This window comes from Notolabrus celidotus, chromosome 22 (assembly GCF_009762535.1).
Source record: "Notolabrus celidotus isolate fNotCel1 chromosome 22, fNotCel1.pri, whole genome shotgun sequence".
NCBI classification, from domain to species: domain Eukaryota; kingdom Metazoa; phylum Chordata; class Actinopteri; order Labriformes; family Labridae; genus Notolabrus; species Notolabrus celidotus.
Window position 1 is genome coordinate 16,993,234 of NC_048293.1, and position 16,524 is coordinate 17,009,757.

At 40.3% G+C, this 16,524-nt stretch overlaps 1 protein-coding gene and 1 long non-coding RNA gene across 2 annotated transcripts; one reads left to right on the forward strand and one right to left on the reverse strand.

Annotated features, from left to right (window-relative positions):
• Positions 1 to 531: 531 nt before the first annotated feature.
• On the reverse strand, positions 532 to 15,191 carry itpka (inositol-trisphosphate 3-kinase A). The gene is made up of 7 exons (XM_034675451.1): positions 14,507 to 15,191; positions 8,008 to 8,104; positions 7,340 to 7,553; positions 5,608 to 5,812; positions 4,764 to 4,865; positions 4,254 to 4,325; positions 532 to 1,438 (listed from the first exon to the last, which is right to left on the reverse strand). The coding sequence occupies exons 1-7, from the start codon at positions 14,921 to 14,923 to the stop codon at positions 1,184 to 1,186; spliced, it is 1,362 nt and encodes a 453-aa protein (XP_034531342.1). The 5' UTR covers positions 14,924 to 15,191; the 3' UTR covers positions 532 to 1,183.
• Positions 2,937 to 15,519, forward strand: LOC117806498. The gene is made up of 3 exons (XR_004629674.1): positions 2,937 to 3,367; positions 4,242 to 4,316; positions 14,573 to 15,519. It is a non-coding gene; the product is annotated as an uncharacterized LOC117806498 (long non-coding RNA).
• Positions 15,520 to 16,524: the final 1,005 nt, after the last annotated feature.

Below are 16,524 nucleotides of genomic sequence, written 5' to 3' on the forward strand. Positions count from 1 at the left end.
TTTACTCAGCAGAGGGAGGTATTCAGCTTTGATATAGAAACATGCTGCTGCAGGTATCTCAGTTCAAACAGTTCAAATTCAGTTGTTATGAATATATACTCAGTATTTATGTTATTGTGTATTCTTATTTAATCTGTTGGGCAGATATGTTTTTTATTCTTTTTTGAGCCTAACGTGAAATGCGTTCATTTGTTCTTGTGTCTTGGTTCTTCAGTGGTCAACAGACATTAGCATCGTTAGAAAAGGCTCACTTTGTTTTCTATACAAAGATACTTTGGAAACATCCCTGTAGTTTTTTACCTGCTGTATTTATTTCACACCCCCTAAAAAGTTTCTCTGCATTCTTTATATAAAGTGGAGGATGTTACACACCTCAACCAAAAATGCACTCTATGCAATATACTGTATCCCACACTTTCATCTAACCTTACTGTGCCCTGAATAAATACACATATATATTGATTGTATTCTTGTGGTCAGTTGCTCAAAATGGTGTCAAAAAATGTTAAATCAGTCCGACAAACGTCACAATTTAAATAACATTTTCCCTTTTTAATTCCATTTACATTCTCACTCATTTACATCTCAACCCAAGACCAACCAAAGATTGTGCTAGAACAAACAGTGCAGTGTACAGATCCTACACATTTTGTAACGGCCCATGAAATAAAAGTGATTAAAATGTAATTTTTAAGTTTAAATTAAAGTTTGATTACAGGGAACAAAAAAAATCTGTGGAAGAACTGAAACTGTTATACAATAAAGACCGTTTCTCCTCACAGTGAGTGATAATATTTTGAAATCCTTATACAATATGTATTTCTATAATGACAATGTGTTATGTGCAGCAGTCAAATGACTATGAGGTCTCTGGCCCGGTCATGCATCAACTTAAACTAAACTGTCTCATTGATTAAATTCGTATTTCTTCACATGTAATATCCCATTCCTGAAACACAGAATCTCTAAACTTTCACTTCTGTTCATCACGTACAAAGTTGAATTAGTGTCAGTTTATTTGCTAAATCATTCAGAAACTAGTGACACATTCTCCTCTCTGTTCAGTGTCTATTGTATCTTTATTGTCAGTGGTTTTATAAAGCTCTATCTGAGCTACACTAAACATCTCCTTCATGATGTCCACTAAAATAGTCAGTTCCCTTCACCCATCTTAAGTCAAAGGTCACTGACCATCTGTTTCTTTGGTAACTGAGCAACATGTTTCTCCACTAGTCCCTTCACTTCTCACAGACTTCAGTGTTTGGATGAGGTTTTCCAGTCCCCACAGGTAGCCATCCTCTCGGTTGCCTTCCTGCCAGGGAATGTTGTGGGTCAGTGTCTGGCCTTCTGGTAACGCTGTGGTCTTTCCGAAGTCAATAATCCAGACCTGGGCTTTGCCCTTGTGGTCATGGAGAAAGAGCAGAGAGCTGCCAATGACCTATGACAAACAGAAAGGGTTTCATGTTAGTGTTTGCGTTTCTGTCTTCTGCTTTTTATTCATCTATCAATCTTACATCTGAAAAGATTCCCAACAGGCATGATTTAACTCCTGGAGGTCAGAGGAAAATTGTTAAGTAAATCAACTTTACAAAGTAAGTTGCACTCGTAACAATTGTTAGGACTGAGAATGTTTGAAAACTTGTTGTAAGCAAAAACAGGACTTAGACGGTGACACTCATAAATGTTGAAACATTTTAGCTAGAAATAAACCTGTTGAAATAGCTGAAAAATAAATTATCTTGTTGTGACAGAGCGGCACCGTCACTGAATGGAGCGCAGTGTGCGCAGAGACACACTGGCACACAAGCCGACAAACACACACACACACACACACACACACACACACACACACACACACACAAACACACACACACAAACACACACACACACTCACACACCAAACTTTCCCTCCCGTCAGTTTCCCTCTTCTCACCCACTCCAGCAGTCCGCTGTCCCTCTCCGTTACGTAGCGTCGCCGGGGGTGCACACCTGAAGGCCTATTGTTTTATTACGCATACACTCAGCACTCAAACACCACAGCACATATTGCATCACCTACCGCCTGGGTGCGGGGATTAAGTAGGGTCTATGGGGGGCGAAAAGTGCCACATGGGTGTGGAAATAAATTGTTTGTTTGTTGGTATATTTTACCCCCTGAAAAGGTAGTTAAGGGTAAGCTAAAGTACTGCCAAAGATTGTGATAAACATATTGTTGTTGGGGTTTGTATTATTGTTTGTTTTACAGTTGTATTAATTGTTAGAAAGTAATGTTTGTAGAAATCATTTGATAATTAGTGACGCCCAGTGGGAGGAGTCAACAATATATAAGAGGGCTGTGTTGAGTTCCCTGGGGGCAGTTTGTCTTTCGCCTGGTAAGAGAAGGAGGTGGCTTCTTGAGCAGTGTCTGTCCACTAGTGATGGCGAGATGAAGCTTCTTGAAGTATTGAGGCTTTCCATCCAATTGGTTCACTCATAGGCCGAAGCTTCATGGTGCTCCATTTGCTCTACTGCGCCATAAAGTGGACAATACATTTAAAATAAGCGCAGTGATTATAATGACACCATCCCTGTTGAGCCGCATTTTGTAATAACGGTGCATTTTGTAATAAACGTCCAAAATGTAAAAACTTTTTCATTTCATTTTGTAATAAAGCCGCATTTTGTAATAATCTTCTCAAAATGTAATAACTTATTACATAATGCGGCAAAATTTATTACAAAATGCGTTGGGGCAGTTTATTACAAAATGCGGCAGTTTATTACAAAATGCGGCTTATTACAAAATGAAATGAAAAAGTTATTACATTTTGGACGTTTATTACAAAATGCACCGTTATTACAAAATGCGGCTCAACAATTCCCTTTGGTGTGTGAAGCTTTGAATTGAACAAGTGAATGATGTTTGTGATGCCAACACATAAATAATGAACTTCTTAATAAGGTGTCTGTCTTTATGATACAATGGCCGGTTCAAAAGGGAAAGTGGAAACAAATTGGGGATAAGATTGTGATTGTGCGCTGCCCCTTATATTTCGAATCGCGCACCAAACCCGCGAACTGGTTCCTGAATCAGTCACTTAGTACAGGCGGCTCGCGAGGCTTTGAACGTCATCATTTTTCAGCCCCTCCCCTCAATGAAGCAAGCCTCGATACGCGCTTCGCGGAAACGCCCCATCAAATACTTGACACACGCTTTGAAGCTTCTGCACATCTCTAACATCACTACTGTCCACTGACCCTGTTTTTGATTGTTTCTTTTGTAAATCGTCTTTTGAGTTTTTTGTTCTTTGTAAATATATTGCACTGAGGCCGGCACCAATAAATAATCACTTCAATTTTCCGACTACGCCTATGTGTTTTTCGAAACGTGAGTTAATGAGAAGGGAACCTCGCTAAACTTGTCAAGTCATTTTCAGGTCAGAAGTAATGCAAAAAGTCTGATGGTTCACTTGAAGTAAAGGTAAGCTGGTTGTAGCAGTTAGACCATAAATTAGTATTGCTAGCTAGGTTAAAAGTAAACATTTGAGAGCTTAGCTTGTCAAAAGTAGGCTTGTAGATAAGTAGTTGAATAAACATTAAGGACAAAATACCTGACTTAGCTAAAGTATTGTATTAGCATTGTAAACGTTGCAAAAGTTCCAATAGTTAGCTACAAGTTAAGGAAAAATAATTGCAATAGTCTGTATACATGGATAATATATAGAATTGGACAAAGTTAAAGTAGATGACTTGGTAGAAACTGAGGAATAAATAGCTTAAAAAACTAAAATGTAAAAGATAAAGTCGTTAGCTAATCTCAAAGTAAAAGATAATTAGCATAGACTAGAATCAAAACAGAAGGGGAGATGGCTAAAGTTGCTGATGGATAGAAACTCTAGATCATTCTACAAAATAAAGAGCTGAAACAGACAGGCTGAAATACTGGCTGAGGTGTTGTTAGCTAAATGTTTGAGTTGTCACCTTCATCACTTCCAACAGCAGTACAAATGCAAATTTGACCATCTGCTTATAGAAGGTAAACAGCTTGGCACGACTGAAAAGTAGGTTGACAGGTCTCAACCAAACATAACACCCAAAGGCGTTATGTTGGGTTGAGATCAAACACCACCACATCACGAATGACAAAGTAGCCTACAAAAATATATATCGGGAAAATGGATTCATCTTTAGAGAAGAGTTTACTTTAAAGTGTTTTTTGGGACTGAAGGTTTGTTTAGCTTTAACATGTCACTCATCTTTAGATCAGTCATCACCTCGTGTTGCCTGAAGAAGTCGGATGTCTTCAGGGCCTGCTCGATGTCTGTCAGTCTGCTGAGGTAAGACTCCTGTGTTTCATAAAACAGAGAGCGCGCATCATTAAACACCGTAAGACCTTGATTTAATTTCTTCATTTTTTTAATCCATAACCATACATGAGATGATGAAGGTGTAACCAAGTGTAGCCAGTGTGTATACCTGGGAACCTTTTTTCATAATAGAAAACTCAAACAGCGTGACAGAGTAAATATATGCTTTCTCCAATTCAAACACTTTAAGGCTGTTTTCTTTGAACAACTTTTTCAGACTGTGTCTACAAAATAATTTACATTTGTTCAAACATTGAACACGGATGTTGGAGCTTAACCGACTGCTCTGTTCGTTTATGTAGTCTTTTAAGTAATGCCTGCGGGGTTGCTTTGTGTATATGCACAGCCTGTTTGTGTGTGTCCTTCATTAAACACGTGACTATGCATATGTGCAGAAAAAATAAAGTTGCCACGTACTATGATGTCTACATTTCCTTTGACAAAGTCCCTGAACACCTGGATGACATCCTGCTTCGATCGGGTTTTCTTGAAGTCAGTTCGACATGTGCCGTCACATTTCTGAAAGAGAGGAAAAGACATTAATGTATGGTTCGATCTGGATGTTGGTAGACATTTCTTGTTACATATGTTTATATTATTTTTTTAAGGTATGATTGGACAAAAATTATTTTAGTTTTTTAAACCTGCCATAATTTAGTGACTCAGTTTCGGAGGAGAGGCGATACAACCTGTCAACAATAGATACAAGGCTAACTTCAACAACCATATATTTATCAAAACATGAGCGGATAGGTGCTAAAACGCGGCATAGAGCGAAAGGTGATGGCAGTGTGGTGAGATAATACTTCATGGGGATATCTCTACAAGGTTAGCTTCTTCATTCATTCTTAAATGATCATCTATTAATGTCAGTCCCTCTACAAATCTCTCTCTTCCTGTTCTGGTGGTCAGCTGACCAATCATCCTGCTGCCAAAAGTTCAATACTGTTCTTCTCTGTTCCGCTTTCAGTCGTTGTTTCAGTTCAATCATTGCATCCTTCCTCCACCCGAGTCACCTCCAGTCCAGCTCCTCAGCTCAACCAGCATCCGTTTTTCACCATACACGTGTCTAGCGTATATTTGGTACCTCACAAATGTAATTACGTGGAGGCTGCTCATTATACGGAACTATGTCTGTTTCACCTCCACATTTTAACAACTGATCTAAAGATTCATGGCAGTTATAGTTTTAGTCATGCCTTCCCCGCTAAGACAATCCTGTAAATGACACGCTGATAGTGTCATCACCGGCTCCCTCTACCTTGATCCCCTCTATCCTGAAGCCCATTGTGTTGGTGGAGCTCATGCTCTCCCTCCACTGCATGTAGCGAGGTTTGGTGACTCCTTGTTGGGTGTGTTCCTGAGGAGTTGGCCCATCACTGTCCACCTCCACCATCTTCTTGTACAGGTCTTCTCTTGGCTTAGGTCGCTCCCTCGCTCGGACCAGCTCATCCTCCAAATACGTCCTGAAAGAGAAGGCAGAAGAAATACTTCAGAGCCTGTTGGAGCAGCATGTTTACAGATAGTTTTTAGATGTTCTTTGTACAAAAATAAGTAATGACAAATAGTCATACAGTACAAAAATACTTGAAGCAGCCCAAAAAGATCCCCTTAAGGAGAGGAGGTTGCAAATTAGGAAACAAAAGTCATCTAAAACAACTGCAACAAATGATGTAAAGTCAAAAACATGCAAACCTAGAAAACCCAGCCGCAGTGCTCCAGGCCTGCAGGGGGCACTGAGTGGATTTTGGTGAAACATTTTATGTAGAAAGTTTTTGCAAACTACATTTGGCCTGCTGGAAAGAAGAGTTTTAAAGTCATGAGGGTTAGTCACAGACAGGGACTAACGTTTCAATTTTAGTTGTTTTAGATATTACACATGTATTTGCAGTATGACCTTTCAGTCAGACCTTTCTCAATGTTCTCTTGCTGGACTAAAGTCAGACCAGCTCTTTTTAAAAGATGTTCACTCTTCCAGATAGATGAATGATGCAAAAAGTTGCCATCACTGATCTGCACATCTGAGAGCAGCCTTCTGTCTGAGTATCAAATTCTGCTGGTGCGCAGAAGCATGTTCACACTTGGCTTACTCACACCAGAGTCGGTTACATCCAAAAAGATTTGAATTTCAGTTTCAGTTTGTGAATGTGCACTTCCTCTCTGTGCGAAAGGGGGAAGCTGAGAGGAGACTCCAGCGCTGAGTGCAATTGTGTGAGAGACTGTGTGTGTGTGCGCACAAGTCTAAGTAAGTGGTTTTTGCAGCTTTGTGGTTGAGAGTGTTTTTGACAGAGGGGAGTCTCCAGGGACACCCTGAGTGTGTGTTTGTACACGTCTCTGCGTGTGTTAAGACTCAGAAACACAAACATTCTACACACGCAAACACAGACACAAAGTAAAAAGGTTAAATTGTTTATCTTGAAGTGTGTCACTATGTGTGTATGAGAGTTCAGTGACCCTGTGAGTGTGTGGGTGGCATGCATGCGTTTGTGCGTGTTTAGTCGTGTGTCGAACCAGAAGCTCTCCTCTGAGCAGTGAAGGTCTTCACCTGCACGTCCATGCATGCACCAACACATGCATGTTTACATTCATGTGTGCATTCATGCATATATATGTATGTGCAATCTGTTTTGGTGTGTGTGTGTGTGTGTGTGTGTGTGTGTGTGTGTGTGTGTGTGTGTGTGTGTGTGTGTGTGTGTGTGTGTGTGTGTGTGTGTGTGTGTGTCTGCGCCTGTGCACATGATACAGTGAGGCACCCCGCCCGCAGTGGCAGGAAGCCAGCATGTAGCCTGCAGTTATAACAGGTGTTCCCTTTACAGCACAAACACTGCAGGCAACACATACTGATACCAGAACACGTAAAATATCTCAACATAAACACACACACACACACACACACACACACACACACACACACACACACACACACACACACACACACACACACACACACACACACACACACACACATTATAATAATTAGCTCACTTCCTTACCTCACACCCATCTTGCAGTCCATGACATTCGGGAGGTCAAAGTTCGCCAGCAGGTCAGTCATATGAAGGAAGGACTCTCCATCTTTTTCCACAACGCCATGGTAACCAGGCACAAACGGAAGCAGCACGTCCTCCTTCAGCTTCTCGAAACACTGCATCTCGTTCTCAGAGAACTTCTTCAGGATGGTGCCCTCGTCTGCCGCTTTGAAGTTTCCTGAGACGAGATAAAAAACGAGACTTTGGATTTCACAAACTGAAGGGATCAGAGGGTGCAGTCTCTGACGGGAATGTTAGGGCACACTTTGGTGCTTGTCTTGACACTGGATACGATTCTTTCAGTGGTTCACATGGCTGGGTCGGCCCTTTTGAATTCATTGTGTTTGTCTGCAGCAGGGAAACAGTGTTTAAAGAAGACCACTTCAATCATTCATGACAGAAAGTTTCTGCTCTGCTGAAGTGTTTTAACTGTGACTGAGTCTCTTTTTCCTCTCACAAAGAGCTGCAGGGAAGAAACTGTGTGACGACACTTAAGAGTCAAATCTTGTGTCAAAGACTGCACAAAAACAGACTTCACTTTGTGTCAAAAAAGCACAAAAAAGGACATCAGAGGCCCCAGCCAGGGATGTGCACAGATATAAGCATCATTTGTTGTCCCATTATTTGTCTACCTTTATGCCCGGCCAGCTGAACCCAGTTCAGTTTCCTCCTCTGGGTAGCACCAAAGGGCCAGGAGACGACTGTCTTTAACTTCCACCACGGCTTGGCCTGGAGAAGAAATACAAGAAAACAAACAGATGTGAAAATAGTAATGGAGAACAGCAGGAGCGATTCCAGGATCGGATGTTTAGAGGTGCTGAGCCGGGCAAGATACATTTCACTGTTTTGTACATTTTAATGCAATTTAATTCCCACATTCGTGAAAGAAAAGTATAACACTTTTTGGGAAAGTCTGTGACTAAACCATCAAATTTGATAAAGGTCATTTAAATGCTGAGCCACAGCAAAGGAGAAATTGATTGGAATCATAAAAAAAACACATGGTAACACTAATTTCTGGGGAGAGACATCTCATTTTGATACAGCAGCTCCTCAACAGTATGCATGTTTCTGGAGTAAAACAGCCCCCTATAGTGAGTACCAAAAATACCAAAAATTGACATTGGAGTTATTTTTTGGACTTCATTTGAAATGCAAAGCACAACATGTAAAACGCTGTGGAGCTGCTTTTGTTGTTAAAATATTACGTTTCAACCAAGTACTGTATGGTTTTGAAACTTTTCCAGCTTGTTAAAAAGGACATACAGAAAAAAAAAAAAAATCACTCAAATTTTAGGGGTGCTGGGATTCAATGTAGAGGGGCTTCAGCACCCACACAAATGGGCTAGAAATGCCTATGGAGAAAAGAATTGTTACAAAGCGTTCTTACTAATCGCCCAGCTGAGTTGAATGCTTGATTCTGATTGGTCAAAACCCTTTAAAAATGGTTAATGATTCTTAACAAGAGCGACACCAGGGACGGCCGGATCACGCACGCCACATCAAATCAATCTGGAGGAGTCTGGCATGTTTCTGTAGAGTAGGATTTCACCTCTTCCTGTTGACAATGTGGCAATGTTTGTTTCCAATAGCACTAGTAGACAACATGGAGGACATTTTTTTAAAAACACTTATGTTCAGACTTAATGTTTATAATAACAGTAAAGCGGGCTGTTCTTAAGACTTTAACGTGAATGAAATGGGAAGTTAAATGCTAATCCGACCCACATGTACATTGATAAGAAAACTGGAATTACCTTTTGACCAATACCTTGTTTTCATCTTTAGTTGCAGCGGTAGTTTTGCGTCTATTTTTGGTGCAGATTACCGATCTGATAACAAGAAGAACCGCTATAAAGACCCAACTCTTTGGTCAACTCCAGCCTACCTGACAAAAATCTGATAATACGAGCAGCTTTAAAGAGTAAATCTGATGCCAGGCTTTGTTTTCTACTTCGTGAAACCTCACATCTAGGTCACTTAAATGCCATTTCTGTGGAAACTTTTATCTGAGCTCAACATCTCTATTCAGCATCTCCAGCTTTACATGCTGTGACTCTAATTCACGATCCAAATCCTTCTAAAATCACAGACATTAAACTAAAGATACCGTGCAGGTTCATTACGTTTATATTCAAGACGCATTTCAGACTTCACACTTAATAAAACATGCATAGTTTGTCACATTTGGAGGGAGAATCAGCAGCTCTAACGCCAAATACTTGCAGGGGACTAGCCGTTACTCCCACTCACTTGTTAGTGGTGTCTGAATTTTTTGGGTGTCATGTGACTGTTTGCAACACAACAATGTATGCGCTGAATCCCAAACAAAGCAAAATAAATAAAGAAATGAATTTTTAAAAATGACTGATAGGTGAATTATCTTCTCTTGGCAGACATGTTGACTTTTTTCACGGTTGTTTGTCAAAGGACTCTACTCCTACTGCCGTCATTTCTCCTTCTTTCTCTGTCTGTCACTATGCACACACACACCACACACACACACACACACACACACACACACACACACACACACGCACCAAAAGAAAACACAGTAACAGCTTGCATATTTCACAGAAACACTGCAGTTCTTCACACTTGCGACGATCTGCTTGTTTTCTCTTTTTCACGAAACCGTTGAAATCTCTTAAAACAGTCAAACACTGAGAGGATCATATTTCTACACAACCATCTTCAGGATAATCAAAGGAAAAGTAAATAAACTCCAAAAGTGTTGGAAAGGAAAAATCACACAATCTCTCTGGTCTTATCTACGGGCTTTGGAGAGGTCATCTTATTGTCTGTTCAGATTGAAACAGGAAATGAAACGGGGACTCTCACGCTCCAGTGTCTTCACCTCCTCAGTAATAACACAACTCTGCAGCAACAGACGCTCTCTGTTAAATGTCAGCTGATTTGCTTCACTTAATGTGCTGCTGCTTGTTTACTGATAATATCACACAGTGGAGGTGTTCCACTTCCACTAACGTGCTGTGTAGTTAGCTCTCGGGCTTGTCTCTTAATGCAGACAGAAAACATGGAGACTTTCTTCTAATAAACATTCTCCCAATGTTAATGTTTGGTTGAATTATGTTTGATATGAAGTCTGGGGTTATGTGGTGTAACGCTTTGTTCTCAGACAGAGAGGGAACGGAAACTCAGAGTTTTGACATAAACAGAAAGACCCCGCTGGTTCTCCTGTATTTACACTTTACACATGGACTGACTGACAGACACGACTCTGAGTTTGTACTGATAACATTTCTGTCACTCTTTTAAAATCAGCTCTGCTTATAAGTTACTTTTAAGACAGTACAGATCATCAGAGGCTGTCTTCAAATATTGAAGGAAGTACCAGTTAGGACCTCTCCTAATGATTATTTTTGAAGTCATTTAATCTTCTAATAAACTGTAAGATTATTGGATTAATTGTTTAGTCAGAAAGTTGTGAAAGAGTGTTTTTTTTGCTTAAAGAACAACTACAATAATCTTTGTTAGCCGAGTGCTTTTAATTCTGTTAATTGGTCTATTAGACCCTGTATCCATTGACGCCATTTTTTGCACCAGCAGCAACCATGACCCCAATTTCAGAGCACTTCTCCTCGCTCTAACCATTGTGACATTACGAGAGTTGTGAAACGTTTTCTACGCCTGATCTGTTTTAAATTGCTTACTATGCTTTGTATCTGCTTCTGTTAAAGAAGAATTTGCAAAGAAGGCGATGAGTAAGTTGTTGTTGACAAAGTAAATGCCGGAAGAACTCCCTCTTGATTTTGATTGCTCATTGAAAAAGAAGTGAAATTGCTGAGCGCAGACATGTTCCAAAAGTTGAAATATGTTATCCGAGAGCGCTTTGAGCAAAACAACACAAAACAAGCAGAAAACAAGGACTGTATTGTGCTTTTGACACTGAGTGCAGAAAAACGTAGCTTATGTTGATTTTATTTGGAAAATGACACTGCTGATACAAAAAAAATTTGTTTGTGGACACAGGCCCTTAAAAAATATGTCCTGCTGTGTTTTGTGTTAGCAGTGCCCATGACCTAAATTTCAGACCTTCTTGATGGTTTACTGTTGCCAAGCTCCAAAAGTCGTCTCACGGCACTTCTGCTTTCCTTATTACTGACTGTTAAGTCTGTTTTAAAATGTTCAATGAGGTGGTTTTTGCTCTTAGCACACTGAGCACTGTACTGCTTTGGTTTTGTACAGAAAAAAAGCTCTGCCTATGGAAAAAAGCCAGCAGTAGACACAGGCCCTTACTTCATCATTGTGGCTCTACAGCTATAATACAACTGTATCAAGATACTGTTTTAAAAGTAAAAGACATGCATTCAAAACCCTAGTGAAATTAATACACAACAGCATCCCCTACAAAATGTGCTCAGAGTATCAAAATGAATTTACATGTTCTGCAAAAAAATGACTCAACTGATGGATTCATTAAAATGTATGACATGATGATTCTGGAGTACCATGTGGGTTTGACTGGTCAGGAGCTATACTGTACACATCGTGTATATCTACATCAGATCCAGCATCAAGATCTAGCCAAAAAGAGTAACTAAAAAATCAGACGGTTCTTGATGTGAGAAAATAAATTGGGAAGAAAATAAGAAGAAAAATATTTCTGTTGGATGTTTTACCTCTAACCTATAGATGACCTGAAACTCAGTGACTCTTTACTTGTTTCAGTCATCAGATGCCAAAAGGTTAAACAAAAAGGTTTTATATGACAGAATTCATTATGTCATTTACAATAAATCTTAATGTTTAAGTCACTAAAGCAGTAAGAGATATAAAAGTAAACAATAAATACTACATTTCCCTCTAATTAGTAGAGAAAAAAATGACACAGGTCCCAAACATTGAGCTCAACAGCAGAACTTGAGTAAACTGAAATACTTGTATTTCTTGTTCGGACTGCTCGATCACAAGAAAAAACAATAAATGTAAAGCCAATAAAGTTTTGTTTACCCTCATGAATCAATAGTTATTATTAGGATTAGGCTAATGTTTGCTTGCTGGTTGGTTTTGTTAAACACTCTCTGCCTCCTCTGACACACCTTTTTGTTGTATCACTGGGCTGTATGTGTATCTGTGTGTGTGTCTGTGTGACACACTGACACATGCTGATCTAGGCAGTCAGAGCAGCCACGATACTGAAATCCTCCAATTCTCCAGCAGTTAATTTCTGGTGACAGTGAGATGGTGTGAGTCACTCTGCCAGGTGTTATTGGCCTACAGTCACAATTTATTCCTTCCATGTAAATGTGTGCTGTCACCTCGCAGTGATAATTCAATCCACTGTAAGATTGTTACATGAATCCTGATGAAATTCTGAGCCTGCTTTCTCCTCTGCTGTCTTAAAGCTGAATCTCTATCAAACATGTATTCAAGTGTGAGCTGACAACCCGCAAGTACTGGAGCACAAGTGTTTCTGACTTCCTGAAGTGCCTCTTTGTTAAATGTCAAAGGCCAGGGCTCGAATTAGCCACAAAAAAACACTATTACACAATGACATGTTGGCCTGTGCTGAACTTTTTGTGTGTACGTGGGTGTGTGGTCTGAAGGGGAGATCTTCAGAGAGGTAAAAACACATTTCCACAAAGGTTACGGTGCCTTTTAGGAACAAAAAGTGACTTTGTACTAGCCTCATGAGTGGACAATGTGACGTTGAGCGAACACTGGAAATATCATCCTCTCTCTTTCCTTCTCTCTCACACACACACTTACACAGGTTTAATGGGCAATGTGTATTGTGTGTTTAAAGGAAAGTGACAGCTACAGCCCTTGTATGGAGAAAGCAAAGAGAGCAGGAAAGGCTAAAAGACTGAGGGTGATGTGGTGGTGGTAGTGTCGACAAAAAGCAGATTATGCTTGTCAACCAGGCAAAACAAGAGGTGACTCACTGCGATCACACACAACTTCCCCGCAAATCACAAGCAGAAAAAGTGATCAAGCCCAAATCTAGAATCACACTGTCAGAGTTTGTGCTTGGGAGAAGGCATGTAAAAACCTATTGTGTGCGTGTTATTACTGAGTAAGCTTTGTCAGCGAAGAATGTCAAAGGCAAACAAATTTCCACCCTCAAAGTTCAATGAATTAAAGGCCAATCCCTCAAAACTAGTGTGTGCTGAAGGAGGGACACACACAGCGTTCAAGGTTGGAGAGAACAGCTCCAAAACATAGAATCAAACCCATCATGGATCTTACATTTAGCATGCAACCGATACATTTTATTAACATTAATTTCAGGAATAACCTGCATAGGAAAAGAAGTCACAAAGAGATTATTCAAACAGAAACACCACCATGAAAACAAAAACGGCTGCTGGTGTTTTTGATTTGTGAAGCTTATTCATTGACTTCATGTTGGCTCAGATTCCAGACTGTTATCGGATCATTTAGGTGATATGAGAAGCTTTTGTGAACCTTGAAACACGAGGAGTGATTTCAAATAGGAAAAATCTATTTTCACATTGAGCTGTTTTGCTGACCCTGCAATCTGCAGGTTCTTCTTTTACAGGACTTTAACCGAAAGAACCATCTTAGGATTGAAAGGTCCAATATTTCAAAACTGCACAGCTACAGGAGTACAAATTGTAAACATAACTAATTCCCACTGCATGATGTGTTCTGTAAAGCTCACTGAGTGTTTATCGGCCTTTTAAAAAAATAAATTAAACTCTGCTCTTTGCATCCTCTCTGCGCTCAAAGAGATCCCAGTGGTTTTTTGCGAGGGAGTAAAACTGTTTGCTAATTGCTGTTTCTGTGCTGCTGTCTGTGTGCTGCTGTGCTTCACTGTTGCATGATCTCTGAACATCAGCACTTTCCTGTAACATGAGAGTTAAAGAGGAGGCAGATTCGAAATGACATAAGGGAGGTCAGGGCTAACGATTGTTTCTCCCCTGGGATGCTTTATGTGGACAGACTTAAGCTTATTCATCAATGCATTCACTGTGAGTACATCAGTGTTTTTGCATTTTATACAGTCTGTAGAGCTGTGCAATATTTGCCTCTAAACTCTCTGAAAACCTGTCATTGATCCGAGAAACCTCCACCTGTGGAACTACATGAATATCACTTTGAAAAACTCAGCATGAAATTAATTGGGTTTAGAAGTTTCCTCACCTCTCCAGTGTCCACCAGAGGCTCTAACGTGACGATGCCTTTGCTTTTGCTCTCGTTGTCACTCAGTAAATCATCCTCGGACTCCGCAATAGAGGAGCCCGTGGAGGAGATGGAAGAGTTGGACAGTTTCCTGCGCAGGGTACCCTCCACCGGATCCTCCAAGTCCTCCTGCTGCATCTCCCGTGAGGAACCGCCTCCCTCCGGGGTGATGGTCACCTGCGGTACCTGGCGAGCATCCATCACAAGCGGCTCTCCTGTTGCTGATGAAGCGCAGTGCAGAGAGGCTTTCTGCAGCAGATCATCGCAGATCTGAGAGGACTTTCCGGCTGTTCTTCTCTCTGAACGTGACCCCTCGTTTAAAGGGGTTCCAGTTATCCCCAAGTCTTTTGAGGACTTTCTCTTGTACTCTTTGGGCATTGGAGATCCGACGAGAGAGCGCACGAGAGGCGCAAAAACGGCTCAAATCACCCTTCAAATCTGGTCATTTCACTTTCAGAACCGCACTCTGAGTTCAGGTTTCCAGCCGATCCTCTGCGGGACTTCCTTGTTGTTTGTTGTGCGAGTTTGCAGACATTAAAAGAGCTCCGTCAGCCTCTCTGCTCTTTGCGTACTGTTGGAAAAGGGAACCCCTCTCAGGAGGTGGCGTGGCTTCTACGCGCTTCACACACGCGCGCCGGCGCACTCCTTCACACCAAACTGTACACACTTACTATCTTCCGCATTGACTCCTCAGCTTCCTGACTGAAAACTCAACCAGCTGACAGGTTACATTTTTAAGTTATATACTTTCATCTTACTCGTAGTCCAAGACACAAACCTGAGCCCAACCTGCACCGTTTTAAAGTAAATAAATCATAATCAATCAACTGTGGAGATATTACACAAAATAGTTTAATTAGAATTAAAACATAATAAACCAGCAGTAATAAAGAACCTTAACGTTTCAGTTATGCGAGTTGATTTTTTTAAATCTCCATTACAGTATGGGGAACATTCAAATAAAGATAGTTATTCGTTGGCCATTCTTCATAGGGTTATTATTAAACTCTGGTATCACCCAGGAGGTGGTGCTCCTGTGCGTCTTCATGACTCTCCATGCTTCATTTCTTGACAAGAAACAGCGTGGGGAGGATGATCACTTTGAAACTTGTTCAAGGAAAAGGTCAGCCAGGAACAAAACACACTTACTGTCATTCTGGTGACTCAGCAATTCTGAAATAAGAATGAATATCTATTTTTAGTGTACAAAATTATTGTGTTTTCATAAATAAGTGAATATCTTACAACACTAAGAAGACAACATTTTATTTAGTTATCACTGACATCCTTTTCTCACAGAACAGCAAACTGAATGTTTACCATCAGCTATATTTACATCTTAAGAGTGTTTATTTACACTGGCATGACTTATTCTGTAGATAAATATCTATATAAGATGTTACATTTAAATGAAGCAGGCTACAGTGAGCTAATGTTGTCTGACACACTTAAGTATAATGTAAAACTGCACAACAGAAGTCATAAAGCGTTGGACTCACAGTCACAGTGATGATAGATGAAAAGTGAAGAGACACAGTGGCAGCCATGTCAGTCAGCAATCAGGGTTTAACACTCCTCTACAGGCTGACTCAGACAGAATAGCACTGTGTTATGAAAACATGTCCTGCTGATGAACAAGGTCAATATTTACTATACAGGTTAAGTCCTAATAATGTATCTTCCACCAGTACTCACAGCCTTGGGTTTGATGTATTTTTAAAGTTTAATATAGGAAAATTGTCTGCAGCAGATTTTTTAAACTTGTTGGAGTTCTGTAATCCATCAAAGTGAGGTTTAAACTCTGCAGCTGTTTTTATTAAATCTTTAAATGTGTGCATGTTCTTTTAAATAAGGGCAAAATGTATGAACAACACTTAAGTGTTTGAGAATCAGTTAACCAAGTGTCTGTAAAAACTGCATGCATGCTCAAACCTCCTTACAAACAGCAGAGAGGCAGACAGAGGCTTTCTTTGTGTGGA